The 26,709-nt window shown below is 32.4% G+C and overlaps 2 protein-coding genes across 2 annotated transcripts; one reads left to right on the forward strand and one right to left on the reverse strand.

Moving 5' to 3' along the window:
- The first annotated feature begins 342 nt into the window (after positions 1-342).
- Positions 343-26,692, forward strand: Lerp (lysosomal enzyme receptor protein). The gene is made up of 16 exons (XM_031992751.2): positions 343-992; positions 1,225-1,453; positions 1,530-1,684; positions 1,843-2,150; positions 2,227-2,386; positions 2,463-2,614; positions 2,693-2,808; positions 2,880-3,121; positions 3,216-3,419; positions 3,647-3,790; positions 3,856-4,029; positions 4,143-4,320; positions 4,393-4,463; positions 24,323-24,452; positions 24,817-24,965; positions 25,349-26,692. Exons 1-16 carry the CDS (start codon positions 933-935, stop codon positions 25,436-25,438), a joined length of 2,562 nt encoding a protein of 853 aa, XP_031848611.1. The 5' UTR covers positions 343-932; the 3' UTR covers positions 25,439-26,692.
- On the reverse strand, positions 4,469-21,032 carry Tl (toll like receptor). The gene is made up of 6 exons (XM_031992734.2): positions 20,754-21,032; positions 10,590-10,802; positions 8,790-9,787; positions 8,354-8,672; positions 7,683-8,273; positions 4,469-7,542 (listed from the first exon to the last, which is right to left on the reverse strand). The coding sequence occupies exons 2-6, from the start codon at positions 10,770-10,772 to the stop codon at positions 6,418-6,420; spliced, it is 3,216 nt and encodes a 1,071-aa protein (XP_031848594.1). The 5' UTR covers positions 10,773-10,802; positions 20,754-21,032; the 3' UTR covers positions 4,469-6,417.
- Positions 26,693-26,709: the final 17 nt, after the last annotated feature.

Consider the following 26,709-nt stretch of genomic DNA (forward strand, 5'->3'; position numbering starts at 1 on the left):
TGCCCGCGGGCACCAATTTAGATATTCTTGATTTATATAATATAAATTATGAAGGATTAATTTTATGAAGATTAATAAACAATAGAAATACACGTTATTAAGATTTTATGAGTTGCAAATGTTGTTTACTTATTATTACCATTTATCATTTATTATTTTTTCAATTTTTGTGATTATGCAAAGTGATAGTCGAAATCGAAATTAATAGTTGCCTTTGTTACGCGATTGCCACATTTCTATAGCGTCATGTGTTATTATGCGTTCTTCCTTTTTCGTAGGTTAGGAATGCAGGAAGGGTCACATTCACTTTTATATTACATAATGACTTATATAAATATTTATTGTAGTATACCACAGCCTTGAATATTCATGGAATCGTCAAAAACCAAAGCTGTAACGTGATAACATTGATACATTTAATTAATCTATGGTGTTTACTTCTTATTATGTAATACCGCAGATGAAGTATTGCGTCTAATTTTTTACACAGTCGGTAATTCAGAACACGTGACACGAAGTTGTGTAAGGTGCAATATCTATCCTTATATCTCGTCTGTGGTGAAAGCAAACGCAGTTTCGTCTAGGTTTATTCAGAGTCAGAGTGAAACATTACCACGAAATGATATTATGTTATCTTTATGTTTTGTGGGTTCACATCACAAGCGCCACTTAAACTCTTTCTGTGACAGCCCTGTACTATTTTTTTTATTCTCAACCAATAGAGTTTTCAGCTGTTACTGTTATTTTTCAACTGTCATTCATTCAAAGTACATATATCCTGAAGGAAATCTTTGTATCTATGTTGATAAAGCGGCATTAATCTTTACCTTAACATTATTTTTGAGTAATCGTTCGTTTTTTACACCCAATAACGAACGATATTGTTATGCTCGTGAATACTAAAAATATTTACAATTGATTAACGAAAAGAAATGTACGAGTTAACCGTTTTAATATCTTTTTACTGTTCTATAACAGTTGCTGTATTTGCTGTACGTATACAATTTACTTTGATATTTTTCAGTTTGTTTTTTTTCACTACACATAAGTAGTTCTAGAAAATTAAAAAGTAATTTTTTAAAAAATTTTGTTAATGATTCTTTTATTTGTCTGAGGTTAAATATTTATTAAAATATATGCATTTGTGTATTTATATGTCCCTTTTTAAATGTTAGTAGTAATGTAGAATTTCAAATATGTTATAATTATTTATTTTTTAAATAGGATACATCTATAAATCAGAAATCTTTTTGTATTATTCAAGAACCTTCTTTAAATCTTTTCAAGTACAACTTTACAAATCTTTCTGATCCTACAAAAGATATTATTATACTTCATGATTATCCAATTGAAGCTTTAAGAATACAGTTATGTACTCCGTTGAAACAAAAATGCAAAGGAAAGGATGGATATGCAATTTGTCTGATTCGAAACAAAGAAGAAATAGGAATAGGTTTACATTTTTATATGTTTTAAAATATAGACATCAATATCAAAAGGTGTTTTTTAATATAATTTTATTATTTTAGGAAAGTTTCCACCAGAAGTAAAAATAAAGAATGGAAGAATAATGTTTGTATTTATAGGCAGTGATTGTACAGCAAAAGAAAAATATATAACAAAAATTATTATGAAGTGTGATTATGCAGCTGGAAATAATTCTCTTCCCGAATTAATGCCTCATGTATGTATTTAGAATTGTTAACATTCTTATTATTATCTAAATATATTTATTACACTTAAGATAAGGTAATAGTTATGTACAAATTTTAATAACATTTATCATGTTTATTTTTACACAAAAATAACTTTTCAATGTAATTTATATTATTCACATTCCAGACATTGGACGGATGTGAATTACACTTAATTTGGAAGACTGCACTTGCTTGTGGTCCACAAACTGTATCTAATTGTACAGTAATAAATAATGGATCACACTATGATCTATCATCGTTAACAAAATATTCTGAAAATTATGTTATTTATTTGGGTAGTGGAAACTCTTCTTCTTTAGTAGATAGTGGAAACTCTTCTTCTTTAGTGGATAATGGAAAAATTATATTAAATGTTTGTCATTCTGTGATATTTGAATATGATGCCTTATGTGAAACGAAATCAGGAGCCTGCTTACAGAAAACAAAATCTGAGTATGAGTATTTCTCTTCAAGGATTATGTATATTATGCAGATTTTTGAATATCATTACAGTATATTATTGTTACAGATATGTAAATTTAGGTGATGTTGCACAACGACCACTTTTTGAGGATGGAAAATTAAAACTTAAATATCAAGATGGAAGCATGTGTAAAGTGAGAAATATTACAGAACCACATATTAAAACTACTATTACTTTCATATGTGATTTTGAAGCCATTAAAACTGTAAGCTTTAAGCTGTATGTTATACGTTGCATTCAATTTGTTTGTTTTTCATAAACATTCGTTTTACTAAATTTAGGAAACAAGTCCCGAATATGTTGGAGGAAGCAAAGAGTGTCATTATCAAATAATCTGGAAAACAGCAGCTGCATGTAGCGTGGAATCTTTACGTAATCATAGTGCAACAACTGCTGGCAAATGTACAGTGACTAATCCTCTTACTAATTTTGTGTAAGTTTATTTGAAACATTCTATTCATAAAGTTTCATTTACTTACATTTAAAAAACTTTTAATAACTGACTTTATAGGTATGATTTACAATCTTTAATGAAGGAAGACTATTATGCTACGGCACAGAATGGCACGCAATATAAATTTGCAATATGTAAATCGCCTGTGAATACGATATGTACAGCAGAAACAGGTTATTTGTTAAATTTTTGATAAATTCAGTCACAAACATTTTGATATTTTTATTTATATTTATACATTTAGGAATATGTTCCACTAAAAACGGTGTATCTATGGGAAAGTATAATACAAATTTAATATGGCAAGAAGGTGGACCATATTTAAATTATACAGATGGAGATTTGTGTGAAGGTGGGCAGCATCATTACACAGTTATTGCGTTCGTATGCGGAGCAGAAGGAGTTTCCAAAGAACCACTTGTAATGGAACAAAAGCCCTGTCAATTAATTATACATTGGAATATTGACCTAGTTTGTGAGAAAAGGGTCATTATCTTTTGTTAAAAATTTGTTAAATGAATTTGAAATTATACCGTTTTCAAAAAAATATTTTTTAACAACAAAATTGTTTATTTTACAGATAAAATGTGCTTCAATGAATTATGAGACGGATTTAAGTTCGTTAATTAAATCTAATCGTAACTATGTTGTGAAAGTGAATGAAACAGAATTTCATATAAATATATGCAGACCCTTAATACCTGTACCAAGTTTAACATGCGCACATGGCAGTGCTGCCTGCAAAGCTACTTTGAATTCAAATAAGGAGTACATAAGTCAAGTCGTAAGCAGAAAATATAATAATATATATTTACTTTTTAAATTTATACGTTATTGAAAATTAAACTAAACTAGCGTAAATAATAAAATATTATGAATAATAAAATTTTATTATAACGTGTATCTAACGTTTAGTATATTTTACTAAACATATGTTTAAAAATACGTTTTCTTAAGAAGAAGACTTATAAAAAGTAATCATTAGATAAAAATTTTTTTATTCATTGTCAGAGTTTAGGATTTCCAAAAGAAAATCCTGTTTTGGATGCAAATCGTGATACAGTGTTACGTTATATAGGTGGATCACCCTGTCCTGAAGATCCTACTAAATTAATTTCTTCATATTTTACATTTTTATGCCAGTATAATGACAAGGTGAGAATATAATTCGATTTAAAAATTACTGTCAGTTACATAATTACTTCGCCATTATTTTTTAGGGATTTCCAGAATTTAAGGAATATACAGATTGTACTTACATTTTTGAATGGAAAACAAGTGTAACATGTGGATCTGTAATGGGAACATGGACGCCACCTTGTATTATAAAAGACCAGTTACTTTCAAACGAATGTAATCTATCCTTGTTATATGAAAATCAACAAGTATATCATGTAAGTTTACCAATATTTAATAGAATATTGGTGGTGTACATTGAGAAAAAGAATATTTATTTGTTATATGAATTGTTTGTGATGAAAAAGAATGAATGAATATAAAACTACAGGTCAAAAATAAACAAGGAAGAGACTATAGCATAAGTATATGCGGGGGAGGAAAATTCTGCAATGGTTCTGCCGTGTGCCAAGATAACAACGGGTATGGATCATTGGCAAATGTCATTTTTGATTACGGCAGAGATGTTATAAAACTCAAATATTCGAATGGTGATAAATGTGTATATAGTAAGTAATAAATACATTAACCTTCCCCTTATTAGCACTAGGAATTAAAGTGTCGTCTTTATTTTATATTAGATTCTTATACGTCTGAAGTACGATTTATATGCACCGAATCTGTGGGGATTGGTATACCAAAGTTGCTATGGGTAAGTGTTTTTAATTGATATGTATTATTTCATTTTTCATCTTTTCGTTTATATGGTAACTAAAACATAAAATGTGCACATTTATCGTGATTTTTACAAGATTCGCATGAATGTTTATTTCTCAGGTACTTGTTTAGTGTCAAATTTATAATAAACTAATCTTAAGAGTACAGTACAATATAGTGAAACGTATTTAATGCAGAATTAACAATTTATAATGAGATTCTTTATTTAATCCTCCAATCGATAGTACCGAATAGTGATCGATGTTATCATAGTATATTGTTGAAATACACATGACTTGAACACACAAGTAAACTAATTTAGTATAAAAAATATTGTGCTCATAAAATTGAGCAAAATAGAATTACAAACGCTTAATAATAAAACATATTTTTCGATAGTATAAATGATTTAAATTTAAATGGTATATTATCGATATTTTTGCATGTATGTTTACTCATTTCAATTTTATCCTTTTTGTTTGTATGATATTTAGAACAACAAAATTAAATATGATTACTTTATACAGTTATTAATTAAAATTTTCATGAAATACATTTAAAATTAGAAAAGTATTGAAAATGCATGTGCATACATGCAGCAATTATATTAAATGAAACTATATTCTATTCAATGAATCTACTTCTACAAATGTTTAATGTAATATTTCTTCTATTCCTCCTATGATGACCTTTGTGATTGGAGAACAATGGCAACATGATCTATATTCAAATGCATATAAAATTACAAAAGATACTTATTTACAATGACCTAGCTTTGTAACTGCTTATCTTCCACTATTGCGTATATATATATATAACTTAAACACTATTACATAAATTTAAAAACATACAAGAAAAGTGAGTCGTTTTATAAAATAAATATAACAAGAAATATTTGGCATTGCACTACATACCAACAAGTATTAACACGTTGGATGCCATGGGGGTCACCGGTGACCTCAACCAAATCGAATTACTATAATTCATTCGATTAAACGATGATTATTTGAAAACTTTTCTATATTACAAGTAATATCACCTAATGCAGTGACATTCGACAAGATAAATCTGTAATAATAATAACGTAATTCAATTACATAAGTTGATGTCACATTATTTTTATTTTGTATATTTTTCTCAGCAAAATCGTGCGGCACTCAACGTGTTAATAGATACTCCCTTCACACTAGATTTATCGAACCCGTCAATTTGACGGATATTGAATTTTTTAAACATTATTTGTTAACAGTTTAAGTCGTTTTTGATTGATATAATTATGCGAATATACATTATAATGTTCTGTTCTTGAAACTCGAGACTGAAATTATTTAAGTAGAGTACGAAAACATGTAAATATGAAAATATTTTTGACAGTATTGTTTAACTCTAGATAACTAAACTTAAATTACTGTTAAGCTGTAACAAAACGTTCGACTCATTAAAAACTACGAATTAAAGAATACATATTTTTACATTTCTATTATTTATTTCAAACAAAGCAGCACAATTTAAGAAATATATTATTAGATTCTAATTAGAAAATAGAAAAGTGTTCAAAATTAACGTTTGTAGTTTTTGTAAATGTTGAGGGTTTGCCCCTGAATTAGAATTCGCGAAAATTGGTGGACTATGTAGACAAATATTTAGTTATCTAGGATTAAAGAAGTGATGTTTTCTTGTTCAAATGTTACCTTATTCAGGAAACAAAATTGTTATAGAATTTCGTCATCTACAAACATTGACTAAAACGAAAAAAATTACTTATTGTAAAGTAAGAAATCTTGTTTTAAATAAGTTCAATCTCAAAAATTTATGTCAGTCAAATGTTATATATATATATATATATATATATACATATATTACATTTTATATATATATATATATATATATATATATATATATATATATATATATATATATATATATAAAATGTAATATATGTATATATATTATACAGTGGTACATTGTACCTTGTTAACTAAATTATTTTTTATCAATTGCTCAGGAGAGAACGTAATTATTCCATTGCTATTCGATACATTTAACTTTTCAGAACTATCTTTTTTAATCTCTGTGTCGCACATGAATATTTTAATTGTATCTGCCGGAGGGGTACTCGCTGCAGGTGGCGTTTCAGGAGTACCAATTGGGTAGATAAGTTCTTTTTTTTCACCATTAAGTTGTATACTCGGTTGGTGTTTTGCAAAGATTTTTCTTCTAATTGTATTTTTTGTCAATTCTGGTGGGTGTGGCAAGGCATATCGCAATTTATCCCAAAACCAAGGATCACCCCATTTCACATAGGTATTCATACTCAAATAGGCTTTAAGTTCTGGGTCCAAATTATCGATGGAACCGACTTCACCATATAAAATTAGAATAACTCTTGCTCGACCTTCACTAAGAGCTTGACTGTGAGCAGCTCTAAATTCCATTCGTCCCCAAACACTTTCTAAGAAGTTTGGTGACAATACGACGACCGTTCTCTTTGAATTATCAACTGAATGAGCAATTTGTTTTGGTATCCACTCTCCCGCTAACCAGTCCCGAAAGTGTAAGCACAATTTAAATGGTCTAGGTCCATTTTCTAACTTGGATACTAATTCGTTCACAACGAAATCTTCATCTTTATGCGAGTAACTTATAAAAGCATCGTATAATTTATCTTTATCTAATTCATCCTCGGTTACCAACCATAAGCAGAGTTGATGCGAGTATAACCAAACTTTAATCTCTCGTTGGTATCGGTAGTATAACGCTGCTAACACACCAATCAATAGTCCAGTGAATGCTACAGCCACACTAATGCCTACGATCATTGCCGTTTTGGCAGGACAAAAGTCTGTTGCTGTCATTTTCAACATTGGAATCTTCATATCCTTACATGTGATGTGTAAAGAATCTGGAATTTCTATAACTTTCGTTTGAACAAAGTTTAGAACATCTCTCGCATCACAGTCGCATGCCCATTGATTTCCATGCAGTGTAATGGTTTTCAACTTAGTAGAATTACTCATGAAATATAAAACATCGGAATTCATTCTACTAATGTTATTATTATGCAATTCCAAAACCTGAAACATGTAATACATAATATTATAATATTAATCATAAGAATAAAAATTTGCGATATCACTTCTTTTATATCTATAACGCACTTTGCTATATTGTTGAAATTGCTTGTATGATAATGTAAAAACAAAATTTTACTCACATTAATGTCTAATGGTAATGCATCCAAGGGCACATTCGAGATATCATTATTTGACAAAAGCAGTTCTGATATTGATACATTGTCCAGACCAATGTCTCTCAGTGGTAACAGTTGAGATAACTTGTTTCCCGTAAAATTCAATTCAAGTTGATAGTTAGGTAAAGCTTGAATATTGCGTGGTATGTTTGTCAAGTTCCTATAAGAGCAATCAACTAGGAAAGCTTTGTTGTATGGTTTCACCCAACATGTACAATTTGTTGGACATATATCCACTACATTACATTTTAAAGATTTAGATTTTAGGTTGGACACAGATATGTTCATTATCCATTCTGGACTTTGGCACATTAAATCTCCTGATATTATATGAAAATAATTTTGAACATTGGGATGCATTTTTCCTTCTAAGTACCGAACAAAATCATACAAATCACAGTCACAAGCTATTGGATTATTGTCCACTAGTATAATTACATCACGTGAGATGTGAAAACTTGCTAATTTTTCAGCACTGTTCAGATAGATATGTTTTATATTATTATATCTTAGGTCCACTTTAATTTTACTTGATATAAATTGCAGATCTTCAGTCTGAAATGTTTCATACGAAATATTCATTCAAATGAAATTTGTACCTGGTGGTTCATTAGAAATTTGATTAATGTACTCACCGAAATGTAAGGTATCTGATTGTGTTTAAGATCTAATATTTGTAAACTTAAGCTGCTTATAATCCAATCACCAAATATTTCAGAAATATTATTCCTATCGAGATATAATTCTTCTAGAGAGGGGCAATGATGAAATGGTGATTTCTTTCCATATTCATCATGGTATACAGATAATGAATTATTCAATGTAAGCTGATTGTCGGAAAATATTGCAATTTGTAAACTTTCTAAATACTTAAAACTTGTATCTTCTATTACCCGCAATTGATTTTTCTTCATATTTAATATCTTCAGTTTTGTTAAACCTTCAAATAAATGCCTGCAATCATTTCATCGGTTTGTTAAAGAAACTTATTATTCAGATGTCCTTAGGTATGCAATCATTATATGTAATAATTTTGTACTTATTAAACATTATTATAATGGCGCAACGTACCTGGATATCGAAGCAATATGATTCTTAGACAAATCCAGCTTAATCAAATTCTTCAAGTCTACAAAAATTTGATCTGGTAGCGAAGTCAGTTCATTAAAACTCAGTTCCAACGTTGATAAATTGATTAATCCTTTGAATAAATTCTCTGGGAGGGATTCAAAATAGTTCCTCTCCAAACTAATATTGTTCATCGAGATGGAACCCCAAAACAGATTTTCCGGTACCGTGATTAGACCATTACTTCTGAGCTGCACTAGTTTCAGCTCCGTCAGATTCGAGAATAACCCGCTCGGCAGGGTCGTCATATTCTTCTTGTTCCCGTACATGATCACTGTTCTAAGTTTTCTGTTGTGTTGGAACAGATCCCCCGGTAGGGATGTGAAGTTGTTGCCAAATAAATTTAGGACCTCCAGATTCTTCAGCTTCTCGAAGACATTCTTGGGCAAAGTAGTCAATTCGTTAGAGTTGATGTCTAAGGACTTCAGGGAGACTAGTTTGTCGAACGTGCCCGACTTGATCTCCATCAGTTTGTTCTGCCATAAATTTAGCAAACGTAATTTTGTTAAATCGTCGAATAGGCCCGGCTCGATACTCGTTATCATGTTGCGGCCTAATTCGAGCACTTCCAGGTTCGGTGCGTCCTTGAAGAATCCAGCTGGCAGGTGCACATTGTTCTCGCGCAAGTCGAGCCACGTGAGGTCCGGCATGTCCGCGAACAAATCGCTGCTTAGGTTGGTCGAGTTATTTGACGATAGAATCAGTCGTTGCAACTTCGGGAATCCTGTCAGGTGTTCCCTGGTCAGGTTCATGTTCAAGTTGCCGAAATACTGGAATATTAGCTTCTGCACATCCTTCGCGCCGACTTTGCGCACTATCTCGCCAAGACTCATGTCCGTTGGCAATTTGCACATTCGGAAGAAAAAGGACTCCAGGTTGTGCGCGGAGAACAAGTTTGACACGTGAAAGTCCGACCATTGTGGAGAGTTGTGACATTGTATCTGAATAAATAACGATTCTTCTTAACACAGGCGAATACATTGCGTCGATCTTTATTTCTTTGGCATACGTTTAGGAGAATCGGTAGTCGTCTCGATAGCTTTATGTTTAGCGTGAGAGGGGGCGGCAGGGTGAACGGGTTTAACAAGGTAAACAACTCACACAGAAATATACAAAATAAATGTGTCGAATGATGTGTACATTACTTATATTTAAATACTTCATTCGTGTTTAAACAAATCATTTACCAAATTGGTTCAATCATTCTGTTACAAGATTGTTCCTCGTAAATAAGATATTGGAAATGAGATTACATATTCTATTTTAACTGAAGAACAGTAATACAAGAAATCAAGTTCCGTAAAGCACCACCGTAGAATGATTCAGCTAATAAACAGTTCAATGAATTTATAGTAATCAATAACGTCTTCAAAACTTCAATATTAAAAAAAGTCTCTTATTTGATTGCAAAAGAAAAAACAACGGATCTCAAAAAAAAAAAAAACATTTGAGAAATGACCGAGGCAAATGGCGATTTTCGTGAATATTTTTAACCTATCAGCCATTTTCTTCTTTTTTATACAAACCATTCATAAGCTAAAGTAACTAACTTTGTTCGTTTAATTCTTTTAAATTCTAGTATCAAAGCAATATACTTTCTTTGGAAAATTAATACTCTTTGTCTACGAATACTTTTCCTGATCAGTGTTTGCAAATCCGCGTGCGTTCTTTCTTCTTATTCCCCCGCAATCACTACGAAGATTCTCTTAACAAGAGAGCATCCGGCGAATCACTCGTTCTCACCTGAATATACTTGTAAGGTTGAACATTCACAATGAAGGCCGAGTCGTTTCCTGTCGGACAGTGTATCTCGGTGTCGCTGCTGTGGCTCGGGTAGCAGCTGCAGGACTGCGCCGGGCACTGAATATCGAAGCCGTTGCACGTGATGATGATTACCAGTAAAACGACCCACCAGTGACCTATCATTCTGCAGACTCTGGCACGTGTACTCGTCCGCTAGAAAAGAAAATTCATAGGTCTGAATGGGAGGCGCGTTGGCACAAACGCAATTAAAGTCAATAGCGAATACGTGAATCGGAAACAACGGTAGGTCGGCTCAGATAAAAGCATAGTGGCTTCCTTATTTTGATGATAAGCGTACCGTAGTTCGCGTCGGGAAACTAATATGTATCTTAAAATATTTATCAGATACTGCCATTCCACAATTTCATTTCATGAAATAATATTCTGTGTGTTTACACGAGGATAGGGACGAAAATATCGTACAAAGAAGTTTGATATGCACACACCAAATATTCGTTATGATCAAAACAAACAGGAACTCTAATATATTTGTAAACAGTAAACGTTTCCTTACACTTCACGTATTTGCGAATACCACAAGCGTATAATACGATGTAGTTCGATCATTAGACATCGGATTTTACGAATTTATTTTAGCATACGCGAGTATACAAATGTTTAACAAGATGGAGAAGTCTGTAAAACTTAAATACGCTTTGTTCACGACATGCACGTCGCCCGTTCTTGCCAATCGACGTAATGGCGCCAATACTATTTACTTCATTTACAACTTATTCGCTTATTTAATCTTTTAACCTTGTCGATTCACGTGCGAAGAATTCTTTTTATGTTATCAGTTGAACACTCAATGATATTTAGATATCACGTTGCAATCGGAAGAATTTTTAGCATGCAATATTAAAGTACCTATCAATGGCTGTAGCATCTTTGCCAGTTGCTGGCGGAAATTTCATTCAAAAGTCTCGAACGTGGCCATCAAATATCTTCTTAAAGAAATCTTACATCCTCTTTTCGGTGTGTACAAAACAAACAACACCGGAACAAAAATATTAATGGAATTCACTCCTTTCCATTTTCGAAGTACCCCACAGTCACTGTAGGGTACGCAGAAATTTCATTCTTTTCAAATTGAAGACGACCAGAAAGACAACAAATTTTGATTGTTTCGATCAGTGATTTGCTTTCGTCGTTCAAAAAATACGGTGTGATCTTACCGTAATTTTTCTGTGAATGACACTCTTCTGGGGAATTTAATAACTGGGACTTCTTGTTCTAGTTAAATAGAAATTAAAAAAATTAAGTGTGTACTACCTGCACACTATGATGTGCACCTAGGGTATATTTTAATGAAAAACCAAAGCAAAGCAAAGAAAAATTACATGTTTATCTGAAAAAAATAAACAATTCATCGTTGAGAGAATTAGTATCATTTCCAGTTTTAAGATGACGTGTATTCTCACCAAACGCAGTTAACTGATTAAATTCTTATTTTCTAGATGATATAAATACATGTAAAATACTGGGTGGTCTTTGTGTTCGTCAATCTTGATTGGAAGTCGATGGATTAAGTCGCCTTGTCGTGCTTCCAGCATATTTAATTCGTAAACTAAATAGAAATCAGATTAAAAACTATTACCGGAAGGTCGCATCTCCCTTATATTCACAATCGAAAACTTTATCTACCACGTTGATAAAAGTTTCAAAAATTTTTCTCCGCGCCCACTGAAATCCTCGAAATTATTTTTTCAATTATATTACACCTCAATTTCTTATTGTATAGATTATTCGAATGTGTTTAAATATCTAAACATAAATTTTATGAATATCTACTATCCGCGAATCCGCGGCGGGGTATCGGGAAATGATTGATCGTGCATTATCGAAGACAATCGACTTAATCGAAGTGTATCATTCGCCGATTTATCTTTGTGAATGTTTTCTGCCTTATCTCTTATCTATTTCGATGCCAATTCCCTCACCTCTTCTTTACCTCGGCAAGAGCGAAAAGGAAAGTTTATTAAGCACGCGTGTCGTTCCGCGAAAAGGGTGTAACTTTATAATTACTATATGAATCGTAACAATTTCTGCTATATGCATCGATAAACCGTTCAAATTTGTCCTTTAAATCATTTCTGTAATAAATTTACTTCTGCAAAAACTCATCGTTTCCATTTACATACTTCCAAAGAATTATGAATCTTAATAAAACTTAGCTACAGACTTCGAAGTAACGTAGGAGTGAGTGTTTCCGACATACTATTAAAATATGTATAATACCGTAGCGTCGTTATCAATTTCAAATACGTTAATTTTAATTAATAATTTTTAAAAACATCGTTAATCGTTAATTATTAAGAATACAGTAACTTTTAGTAGCTCAAGCTAATAAGAAGTCAAAAAGGAAGGGGTGAATAATGCTTTATAGCCTAATCGTAACAAACTTGTTTATTCATCAGTGATCGTGTACTTCAATGATTGAATCGAGTTCGGAAGATTTTTCGTTCGGAAAACGGGAAGAATGCGTTTCTGCGACATTACTCCCCTCCCAATCCCCGTGATGATTGTGTATTCGAAAGGACATGCTTGTCACGCATTGAATCCTCCTTACGCAGCTCCGTTCCTGCCGCGACGTAGATCCGGGCTAACGACCCACAGGCACGTTTCGCTTGAGACGAGATATGCCTCTCTTTTCCGCGACTGGTTGCAGGATGCGTAATGCGCGCACTGGTGAACATGCGAAACGTGCTTTCACGGAGGCCGAACGTGAAATGAAAACGTTAAAAGGGAAGAAAGAGGAAAAATCCCGTTCGGTTTTTCGAGTAGAAGCGATTACGTGATCGCCAAGACTGACACTGGCTCGTTTACGCGTTGGAATTATTGATGCTTGAATGAAAATTTCGGTATCTAAGAACTTTATCAGGTGAACGAAAATGTCATATTCGATATGTTTCTGCTTTTCAATTTTGTGCGGTTGAAAAACAGAAGATTGATTGAAGATTAAAAGTTTGGATTTTTGTGTAGCTATCTTGGGTATTTGAAAATTCTTTTCGATTATTGCTAATATTTCATAATTATTTAAAGAGAAATGGAATGACTGAAAGTGATTTCGAATGTTAGAAACATTGTCCTGTTTTATTAAGCATGGGCAAATTTTCATTATTTAAGATCACATTGAAATCGAGTTAATTCTCGCAATGGTTAGGACGTTATATGGATGGAAATATATAGTTCAGAACAAAAAGAAGATCAGAGAGATTTTCTGGAACATGGCGCCCGTCTTGAATGATACAGCATTTATGACGTCAATTGTAACGGAGGAATCTTGGATGCCTAAATGAGAGATTCCGTATTCTTGCGTAAAATAATACAATACAATACAATGGGGAACTGATAAGTAAAATGTGGGCATTGACGAAGAAGATTTAAATTGGTTACATCAATTTTTTAAGTAAAACGCTTAGAAATTATTTTCAGTTTAATTAGTATATATCATACTATCTCAGCTTAGGAAATTACATTCTAATAACGAGAATACTATTAACATGCAATTAGTTTTTTAAAATGCTTCTTGAAGTACAAGATAAAGCTCCGAATAGTTTGAAATGCAACAGAATGCACCGTGTGTTTAGATTTGCTTAACGACCCAGTTTATACACTCGAGTACTGTGATTAATATTTTTTAAATACATTAATGTGTTATCTTACTGTCATTGTTACATTCGACAAATGTTATTAGGGCATGTAATCGTTCATAAGTGATGAAGAATTAGTTATGTAGTTTATTAATAATTTTTATTGTTATCTTTGAGCCGTGATACTAACATTTCTCGAATACTTTTAACACATGTCTTGATGAATCATGATAGATAATAACTTGTCTAGACGATCAATATAATAGTTCAAAACAAGAGTAGAGATACGATTAATAATCTTTCGAATCTAGATCCAATACGATCTGATTTACGCTGGGAATCTGTTTATACCTGCGTCAAATTACGAAAATGATAAAGCTACCACAGATACAGAAGTCGATAATTTGCTAAGAAAATAATCTACTAAATTTCTGTAGGGTTTCCTTGAAATATGCGCGTACTAACATGTGTTTTACTATATTTACGTATTACAATGAAATTAAAACAATTCCTCAATAAAGTTTCAATTGATATAAACCCTTTCAATGGAATTCGTGCTCGCAGATGTGTACTTATAATACATAACAAACACTGCGAATTATAAACAGGTTCGGCAACGTCCAATTTTATCATTCATAAATTAAATGTACCACCGATTTCTTTCCTTGAACTGAAAACTCGTTTTTCATAACGTTCTGCAATATAGCGCTGTTTCTTCTTGCTATCTGTAGAATATTAAGTGTAGTCACTCGATAATTTTGGTGATACGATCAAGATATCTACATCTGGGGTGTATGGGGTGATGCGCGCGGAATGATAATTTTTTCTTCAAGTCCGCAGTGGTCTGAACATCCGTTTTTTATGGTCAAAATTCAATTTTTAGAGTTTAACATTTGGAAAAAACTGTTTTCTCTATAAAATGAAGACACTCTAAAACTCAGAAATCCAAAATATTATTCATTTTAAACGATTATGTGATCAATTATAACGTGTCAAAGTGAAAATTCTGAAATTTAAAGTGAAACTAATTTTTCCAAATATTCACTGGCGTGATCCATTTCCAAATATTTAATGGCGTCACAAGCATTTATTAATTTATACGAACTATGCAATATTTATAACAATTTAAACTTTGGGAAGGGTTTTAAGAAAATGGTTACGATTGCTAAATATGAGGGTGCTCTTTTTGCGTCAGATTCACCATCAGTGACCTCAAAATCGTCTGATTACCAATTTCATAGAGTTTACATGACTTCTGACTTTTGGCCACAAAAACTGGTTTCCAGATCATCATGAAGTCTGAATGAACTGTATATATTATACAGCGATGAGCAAAACTGAACATACTTTGTATATTTTTGAAAACTAAACAATATATTTCAGAATTTTAACAATATAATATAAATATTTAAACTGTATATGAAAACTAATTGCTTTAGTACCGTATGTATCCTTTAGGGTATACTTTCTACTAATCGTTCGTAGTAATTCGAACTGATTTTGTCCCATTCTTCTTGAATCCTAGTCCAAAGAAGATTACCTAGTGATGTTGGCATCATGTGATATTCGCAGTGTAACTTTCTTTGTAAATGAGTCCATAAATTTTCGATTGAATTCAAATCTGGGCTTTGTGCAGGCCAATCTAATAATTTAAAATTATTATTACTTAGCCAATTTTGTATCGATTTCGCCATGTGTTTGGGGTCCGATCATGTTAAAACATCCTCGGGAGATGGCATGTTATGTACCATTTCTGGTAAATGAGTTTGTAAACTAGTCATATAACTATACTGATTCATGTTACCAACAACTTGGTGCATTGCACCGGTCCCATAGGATATCATACATCCCCATAACATAATGGAACCACCGCCATGCTTTAATGTCTCTTTAACGTGACGTCGTTTAACGCTTTTACATTTCCTTTTTCAATACCACATTCTGCGATTTAATGATATTCGATTTATTTTTGTCTCATCGGACCATATTACGGATCTCCATTGATCGATAGTCCAATCCTTGTACTTTTTTGCGAATGCTTAGCGCGCTTTAACATTCTTTTTAGATAGCATTGATTTGGGTTTCTTTTCAATGCATATATAATTCTAGTTCCTTAGTTCTCTCATCGTTATCCATTTACTAATTAACTTTCCTGTACTCTCCTTTAATACATTCGCGGCCATGGAAGCACTCGAAGATTCACCGCTTTGAATATATCGTCCCAATAATCTTCCTTCTTGCGGTGTTAACAATTTCGGTGGATGCACATCTTGTGGATGCACCAGATTTTAGCGTTAAAATTATTTTATTCTTTATTTCTTTCGATATTGTTTTCATATTACGAAAAAAATTAACAAACACATTATAAACGATGCAATTAATATTAGAGGAAATTAATCTATGTCTACTAACAAAGATTAACATTAGTGAACAATAAATTCAGTAATGATGAAAACTTAGGAGCTGGAAAACGACATTTTCAAAAGCATAAGAAATAAAAACAAACATTGAAAGGTCTTGAAAGATAGCATATAATGTTCACCTTTATATATGTCAACATTAATCGCAGTACAATGTTGTGTATCTGAATAAATGTAAACATTCTAGGCAATTGTATAGTGTTCAGTTTTGTTTATTACTATATATAGTAAACGTCATATGTTTGTCCAAACTTTGTCGTTAACTGACGCTAACACGTTAATTGAGAATCATTTCGCTCTTAATAGCGAACTCTGATAAAAGTACGTTACGTGATAAAATACGTAATTCGAAGTTTTAGTTTCCGAAAATAAAAGTACGTGTTAAGATTATCGATGCATGTTGAACTGGGTACTTTAGGGTTACAGTTACACGATTTCCAGAAAATCCAATACTTCTTTTATTAAACTCAAATTAGTTTTTAAAAGTGCAATGCAAAATGGTAGTGTCACGTTCATTATTTGCGAATAAAAATAGTCGATTCATTAAAAATTCTCGATTACGCCTGTAGGAATAGGACTGGTTGCAAACAACGACTGAATAGACAATCGAATTAACCGAATCAGCCACAACATACCAAGACAAGAAGTACGTGATTTCCTTCGATTGAATTCGATTTGCCTGTGAAACTTGTAGCTAGAAACCTGTTTTGCATTTAGTTAGAAAATATCTGTTACTCTCTTTTCTTCGTGAATACCAATTAAAATAAGAAAATGAAAACAATTTATAAGCAGTGTATAGTGAGTCTTGTTATACATCTATCGATTTAGGAGTGCTGATTTCATCCCCTAAAACCGAGATCATTTCGTGAATACGTTACACAACAAATTTAACTGAAATTACTAGGAAGGATGTTAAAATTCGTGTTACGCTCGTTTCGACTTAAAACGCTGTATAAATAAATATTGAACATTTCCTTTGCGTCAACTAAACCGCGCGAACAACAATTTATTGCAATACTGACTGAATACTTTTTACATTTCCATTTTACTATACGACAAATACTTTGAATTGATAAATTCGTGATAATTCTAGCCGGTTAATTGCACCGCTAATTGCACATGCTACACGTACCACGTTTCTATCGAACGTACGTATTCCGCGCGGGTAGGGACAATGTCGATTTAGAGAGACCAAGGACGTTCGACGTTCTCTTTTCACGCACTCCGCCGTGAAAACCTGTTGCCGTTTGCTTGTATCGTACCGGAATAAAAAGAAAAATTTCATTCGGAGAACAGATGTTTCTTCGTAACAAGAGTCGGGCCGCAAAAAGGAATGTTTAATATTATCGTCCTTCGTTTCTACGCGGAAACTCAACTCGGAGTTTCAAATATCAATAAATAAATCTGTATTCAATTTTAGAACAGGAAGATTTATTTTCTATATACTTGTATTTCTCATTTTATTTTCGACCAGGCAAAACGGTCCGTTGAAAGTTGAAACGGATTATTGAATATTTCTTATATAGATATCGTGTAACGATCAATACTTGTAGCATTTAATTTATAGCAACACCGATTCAGTACAAATTTTTGTCTTTTGTTAAGAATACTCTCGTGTTTTTTCGGATATACGTGAGAAATTATTTGAAAATGTGAATGTTCTTGTGTAGGGTGCGGATCATCCATCAATACATCATAAGCGTTTCACGTGAATTAAAATTCTAAGAACTGAGATACTGTGGAATAAACAGGAAAATCTATTTACATGATATTTTTTACTTTTTTTAATCAACCGATTCAATTCTTGAAATTTTCAATTTGAACGGATAAAATCTGCACATTGTTTTGATACAAACACTAATATGTAAATTCAATTCAATTGTAGATCATGAGAATATAATACTTTTATGGTTGTTTTAATAGAATATTAAATTTCCAATTTCTCAATAATATTTCATCGAAATCAAATTACCAAATTTGTTTGGTAGTACACTGATAGATATTTTCTTTTGTCATTGTAACATTGTTGCATGTAACAATTTATTGCATGCAATTGAATTTTCATTACAATTCAAATATTCCCATGACCTATGGCATGGGGATAAAAGGTTAATTCCAAATGAATATAAATTGCACAATTATGCAAATAACATTGATCCATAGAAATCTAAACTCGAATGAGCTACAGACAAGTATATTGATAACGATGAACAGTGCTACGTGCGAACATTTGAACCGTGACCCCCTTGCAAAATGATTTTTCCTGATACTCATTATTAATTTTTCCGCTCATTAATATCGAAAACATTCCTTCTGCGAAGCGTGATTAAATTGCACTCATTTTTTTCTACGATACGTGTAAATAATTACATGTACGACGTAGAGACCAGCTTCTTTAAAAACTATAACGTTGAATTATAAACATAATGTTTGAAAAAAAACTAGCAAGCAGTGGAAACTGCAGCGTGGTTATCTTACCGACACGCAACAATTAATCGAAAAGGAAGTGAAAGATGTTTGCGAAATATATATTTTGCAATGTTTAAATAAAACACGCAAATAAAAGAATATATGATATTTTCCTTCAAGATTTCTGCATTATACCACTTAAATTATGATAGATTGAAAGTATATTAAAGTATAATTACAAGATAGAAAGGAATTAATTCATTTGAAAATTTAATTATTAAAATTCGGTACTATCAATAATTAATATGCAACATAGAAATACCCTTGATGATCCACGATCACCCCGCGCTATCTTTGAAAAATCAAAATGGTTGCCAGATGCTTTAGCTTTTAAATACGTAAACGTTTCATTACACGAAGTGTAAGTATTCAATAGAACTTAACCAGCAGGATCATACTTCTCTCTAGTTTGAAATTCAATATTTCCTAACCTCAAATGATATACAAGAAGAGTAAATTATTTTTCCAACAACGCTGGAAGTAAAATTAAAAATGATATAGAAAATACCGAATGTAGTAAGATTTGACAGCCACATTGATAAACTGTAAACAGTTTTGCATTACGTAATCAATCTTATTCTCTTCGATTGACACGAAACTGTACTTCAGATTCAATTACCCCAACCGTCCATGCAGTTTAAAGCATGCTCCTTAAACATCAACCGACTACTTTAGATAAGTTCCGCGATAATATCAATACCTTAAAAGCAATCAATTAATTTTATTGCATCCTCGTTCAACTGGGAAAATAATATGCCCGAAATTTTTTATTTAAATTTTGCTACAGCAAGATTAATATACCGATAAATGAGTACGTTGGGCCTATGAATATTACAACGCCAAATCGATCCAGGTTTCTCCCACGTGATGCACGCGCGTAATTGTAAAATCTTTCGCCAATCGTGCACACGTCATCTGTAGAAATATAGTGTGTTTATGGTTGCTTTATCTCACATGACTTATTCACGTGGTGTACGACGCGCAAAAGTATTTCAGCAACGATAGCAGCATCACATTATATCACGTATCATGGAACTTCCCTTTCCCAGCAATGTTTATCATCAAACGGAGAAAAAAATGATACGTGACACGCGGATCGAACGCCGTGTTTTCATTACCATTCTGTCGCCGATGTGAACGCTGATCGCGGCAATTTCGATCGTTGCAAAACGCGAAGCCACTACGATAAAACGTCGTCAACCATAAGCTAACAATTTCCTGGAAAACACATCATGGACAACTTAATCGTGTCCTTCCGAGAAACACGCTAGTAAGTAACTTATCGATGTAACCTCAAAAATCGATTCGCGAATTGATTCGGGCGTCGATCGCTATCTGACCATAACAGAAGCTTTCACTCTTTTCGTTATCGATTACAACAGGTTCACAACAACACCAGTGAGAACCCAACGATAATCGTTCTTGTACTTTCACTTTCTACGCGAACAATCATCTGCGCTCGCGGTTTTCCCTGCAGCTGTGTCTTGCAACGGCGTAGATCGCTGTGGTACCAGATCGATGCAAGACAGATCTGATTTCGAAAACGGGGACACGCGATTACCGTACCGCGCGACACGCGACCGATGAAATAACGGCTCTTCGGAATCGAAGATTTCACTCACCAAGGTTTAACGCAAACCAACCGCGTAGCTAATCATCCGTCGTCAGTCCTGTCGGTTTTGCTTTTTTTTTCTTCTTCTTCGTTCTGTCGTTATATAAACACACTGTGCATTATTTTCCACAGACGCGATTCTACGATCACCGTTCCGTGTAAACGCCGAGAATGAGAAAACAATGGAAATTTCGATCGTGCACGTAACGCGGGTTGAGATTCATCAACGACAGACCGAGTAACACGGTTCGACACAAACTGACGATTCCTCGCGCGCCTTGTCCGTTACCGGAGTTCCCCCGTTTTTACGGAATCGGACCACGTGACCATTGAGCCAACCAGCGATGTAGCCGTGACCGGTCCAGGCCAATCGCAGTTGGGGAAGACCCCGTGAATTTCATTGAGTGATTAAACGATGTACGAAATATTTGTGGAATTAACCAAATCAAACATGAAAAGTTGATTATTTTTATGCGTCATAATACTTATAGTATTTTTTAATGATGTTTTGACTACCAGTCGACAAGTTATAGGATGAAGTGAATTCAAAGTTCAAATGAAATTCGTCACTCGATTTTCCGTTTTTGTTGATGGGTTTTTAGAGTATCGTTTCCAATAAATTGTTACTATTAATCGAATGTGTTTAGAGTGTTTTTTAAAATGTAATTTAATTTGACGGATCATAGTATGGATTTATGATTATAAAAAGCATTCGTACTTGATATGTATGTCATTTTAAACAGTTTTGAGTTTATTATATCAAATAAAAACATATATAAATAAATTCAAATATTCAGTTTCATAGAATTGGAAAAGCTATTTCATGCGGACGATTTTAAAAATTACATTTGGTAGGGTTCGGTGCAGAACAAAAACAGATATTCACCGAGTAACGTCAAGTAGGGCGTGTTCTATAAAAAGGGGGGTGTTTACTTTTCTGGTTACACCGTTAGAAATAACTGTAATAAGATAGTATAATCTCTTGAAGAGACTTGGGCGGAAAGAGCTTCTTTCCTGGCGGGTAACCAGAAGCCCCATCCTCTCGAAAGGGCTTTCGAAGATTTCTGCCGACACATGTCCCTTTCTAATATTTCTGGTTGATTAAATATTTACTTAGAAAACTGGCGCTACCTTTTGCCTGTCAAGAAAAAAAATGAAGAGTTATGTATGAGTTTTTATTTATATCGATACGATTAAAATCAGATATATTCATGCACTTCTTTCCTTTCCGCTTTGATCGACTTAATATTTCTGATAAAAAAAATTAATATATTGATAAGAAAATCATTGATCGAATATCATGATAAGTGAAAATAAACCTGTGAGCCGTTCTATTGAAAGTACCAAAACATAAAAGGGAAAAAATAAATTTGTTATCTACATTTTAAAAACTCTCACTTGAGCTTCCTACATTTGGTTAGTTAAGATTTCGAATCTTTTTCCTTTTTATGTAAATGATTAATTAAACGATTAATTTTTACGTAAACGACTCGATATATTTCAGTTTCGAAATATAGTTACGTTACTTTGTTCGCGTTTATCGTGAGAATCTCGAACGTGTTTTACCCATTCACCGCGGTAATGAAGCGATTATGAGGGATTAAAATAGTAGAATACGGAGGGGGTAACTGATGAGTTTACTGATATTCTAATCAAGATGAATATACTGCTCGTTTTTGACACTTTATCGTTCGTATCTAAGATACTTGTGTATCTGATAGCAGTTATGTGATTGCAACATATTTCAATAGTAATGACAATAATTTCTACGTATAAATGAATATATAGGATAAACTAATTCTATAAGTAAAAAATTGTAAACTACAGAGCTAATTAAAACTATTCATTATTACACGAACATTTATCTCGAAATCTACAAATTATTAGTATTCGGGCACAACTATTTTTCTTAGGAACCAAACCAAAAACGCGAAATAATGAAAGCACGTTGCTCTCGAAGAAAAGTTTTCTCCCTTTTCCTTTCTAGTGACCAAGCTATTGGTAGGTATATACTAGACACAGGGCATGCTTTCGAGTACCCAGCTGTGACGAGGCAGAGTCTTGAGTCTGAAAAGTTCTGGTCACCACATGGCCTAGAATAATATACTTCCGTGCAGTCGCTTTTTTCTATGGCAGTGCTTTGTCGTGGAAAGTATCCCCATTTAAAATGCCACGGGTCCTCGAAAAAATCTTGTAAGATGATTTCATAAGGGCTAGCAGATGTGTACTACGGTACGGCATTACTATTTCCGTTTCCGTTCCTTTCACCGCTCTCTGCCACGTGCCTCGGAACAAAAATTCAGTCTTTTTTATTCGCTTACAAGAAGTATCTCTGAACCGTAATATTATTCACACTTGGTGGTCCTTACGTTTTGCTTGACTTGAATAATCGAATCAGCGTTGAAAGTCATTAATCATAAATAAATATATCTTAAAGAAGCGAATGATACTCTCATTTTATTGTACCTGGTTCATATTAATTTTCGTTTCACTTGAACTGTAATAATTCGGATTTAGTTAAATTATCGATTTGTCCGTAGCAAACTGGTTGTACGAATGTTTTGTTATTCGAACATTGACGTCCGCAGAAACAAGTTTGCGATCTGGGTTTTTCTCGTCGACCTGTTATACATGGTTTTCCTTTCTCCATGGAATTCCCGAACTGTGAATATGGGGAATTATCGTATAATTACCTTTAACTACCTGAGAAAGCTTGTAGCGGTGAATTTTGGGCACTTTTCCCTTGCATTGTGGAATATTTAGTGATTAACAGTTATTCTTATTACTTCGACTGTAATTGGACTCATAAAGAGGCAATTTACTTTCGTTTGTTGCTGATGTGATGCGCATTTACCTGAATGAACGAGTAATAGCTACTTTTAATGGTGAATACCTGAAAGACCGTTTAGTGAATATGACGAGCATAGTTTCAATATATTTAATATGGCGTATATATTTTGTCATTACGTGTTGTAACAAGCAATTTAAAGTTTGTGATGTTCGAGGAGCCTGGATAAGATAAAGATACATATGCAATGGATAATGAATTTGTTTATGTTGCAAAACATCTACGAAATTACAAGTGACATTTTGCGAAGAATGATGACCTGCAGATAAATAGATTCTAAGGGCTTAATTAGATTTAATATATAGTTTGAATAGTAGATTTAATACGTAGATTTAAGACGTAAATTTAATTAAACCGTATCATTTTATTCATTACAATGTATCGATAGTTGGTTTAGTTACGTTAATTTCAGTATTGTACGTTCGAATTTCGTTGATTATCAATATTTAAGTCCCACTCAAGTATGTTTCCACAATTATAGATTATCATAAACTACTCATTACGCAGAAAATTATCTATATTCGTTACATAACATTATGAATGAAAAAGTTACCAATTTCGCAGCGTTACTCGGAATCGTTTTGAACGTTTGGTATCCTATATGTGTTCAAGTCATGTTTAAATTCGTTGATATTAAGATTTAATAATTATACAAAAATTTAAGAACTAACAGTGTATATTTTAAGACCTTGATATTTTATAATCTTTTATTTGTTTATTTCCTAAAATAGGAATCGCAGTGCAGTGTAGAATTCGAGTGGCACACAAGCGTTACTTGCGCCTGCAAATCAAGCTCGCCACAACCAATGCCTGCAATAGATGATACACACGGAGGTGTTCAAGAATTCTCTCCTAGTCACAGTGAGTGTCAATGAATAGTATTAATAAAATTTGCATATTCAAATTGAAATACAGTGAAGCTAAAACTAGTGAAATATTCAATGAAGTATTAACTTCTCTTCTAGTGTAACTAGTTCTTTCTCGCGATAAATCATTAAACTCTCATTTCAGCGTATTAATGTACAAAGGTGAACATGTAATTTAATTTATAAAATTGAAAAGAATTATAGGGAAAAAGACACTTCTAAGAATGAAAAAAACAATGTTATTTGGTACTTTGCATTTTATCAAGATTTATGGCAACTCTGCCATACTTCCGGAATATTATCTAGCGGTGTATATGTTGAAATTTGTTTTTAAATTAGCATATTGTGAAACTGTTTAGCTGGTACGGTGGCTGGCATCGTACTGAGTGTTATCGCTCTGGTAGCAGTGCTGCTTTATTTCCGAGATCCGGATAAGAGGACGTGCTTGCGTTCTTGCTGGCATCCATTTTCATCTAGGAGGGGCAGTGGGCGCGTTCAGTACTGCAGAGTATGTTAATTATGTTTTAAATTGACTATTAATTAATATAAATACAAGAAAATCGATTTTTCTATCTCCGTTCGTTATATTACGTGCACTCAACGAAACTCTCTATTAAGATTATCGATTGTATTGATACGTAATGTATCAACATTTTTTTCTTTTGATATATCACTGATGTAATGATATTATACTTATAATAGAAAAAAGTACTTAGTTTCGCATTTGTCGCGATTAACGTATACGACAAGAAAATGTTTTCAATTCAATAACATTGATTGGCATTAAGATATAGTCATAGTTCTGTACATCTGGTCTGATGAGGCTACATGATCAAAATAAGAATATCGAGGTAATTCACTGAACATTAATTAAATTATTCTGAATTTTAGGTTGATACCACAGAGGAGGCTAGATTGTTACTCGATGTTGATCCTACTCAGTGTCAAACCGATAGTGATGATGATCTTCTGAATGCATAGTCACATTTGGCTATCTTTTTAGGAAAAACTTTTTACACTCTATCTTATCTAAGTCCCTAATCGCATTAAAAGGAAACAATGCTAATCTAAACTAAGAGATTTCTATGTGGAAAGTCTGTTCCGTTATTGCTATCGGTTAAATTGGTCTAAATTAATTGTATATTCTATCTACGGGGAGAACTGAATTTGAGTCACAACGCGTTCATTAAGCTCTTAAAATTTCCATATGTTAGAAAAAGAATAGCAGCTTTAATTCAAACTTCATTGTGTTATTATTCCGTGCCATGAAATGTTCTAAACATTTATTAGCAAGATATAGTATCATGTTCTCTGAGAAACAGGGGAAAATTATAATAGCTTGACGTTGATCAAGCATTTGTACAGAAAAGTCATTTGATAGTTTTATATTTATTTTCTATTATTTCGAAAAATTTCTACATGCATGTTTTAATAGCTTATTCAAAACAGAAATTAATACATATATAACTATTTCAGTTTTAATAGAACACTAATATTCACAACATTGTGAATTATGTCAACACATGTCAAGTCTTCCAATAAATTTAAAGATGTAAAATTTCGAATAATCTGATTTGTCAGTTTCAAGTATCGTAAATTTGTAATTTTTTCCATGTATGTAAAAAATAGTATAACATAATACCGTAGAAAAACGTTTCACATTTGTAATTTGTATGGTATGGAAACTTTTTGAGGGTTGAATGAACAAAACGTATATACTCAAAAATGTCTTGATATTATAATGTATTTTAATTCTGTGACATTAATTAAACATTTTTATTTTACATTTTTCTGTGAAAATAATAAAGATATTTCTGTGTTCTAATATATTGTACGATAATTATATTCCTTTTTTAGATAAAGAAATAAAAGGGAAAGTTTTGAAAAGTTCTTACTTTGAAAGCTCAGTAGCTTCGTGAAACACTATGTTAATAATAATAACAGAAATTCTTTATTATACTCACAATGTAATTATATATTAATATATTAAATTAAAAAATGTTTGCTTTGTTTAATGCGTTCAACTTCTTTATATGTTTATATTACACATGCAAACGTAATATTAGGGAAGTTTGTGATGATTTCTATATAATGATTTAGTCTATAATCAGACATTGTTGTCTCACTATACCTCGGTGATATAAATATGTAATTATAAAAGAATCTTTATTCTGTAAATTAACCAAAAAATTTTTAAATGTTGTGACTATAAATAATACTATTACTATCTATAAATATATATATATTCATTA

This window comes from Nomia melanderi, chromosome 9 (genome assembly GCF_051020985.1).
Source record: "Nomia melanderi isolate GNS246 chromosome 9, iyNomMela1, whole genome shotgun sequence".
NCBI lineage: Eukaryota > Metazoa > Arthropoda > Insecta > Hymenoptera > Halictidae > Nomia > Nomia melanderi.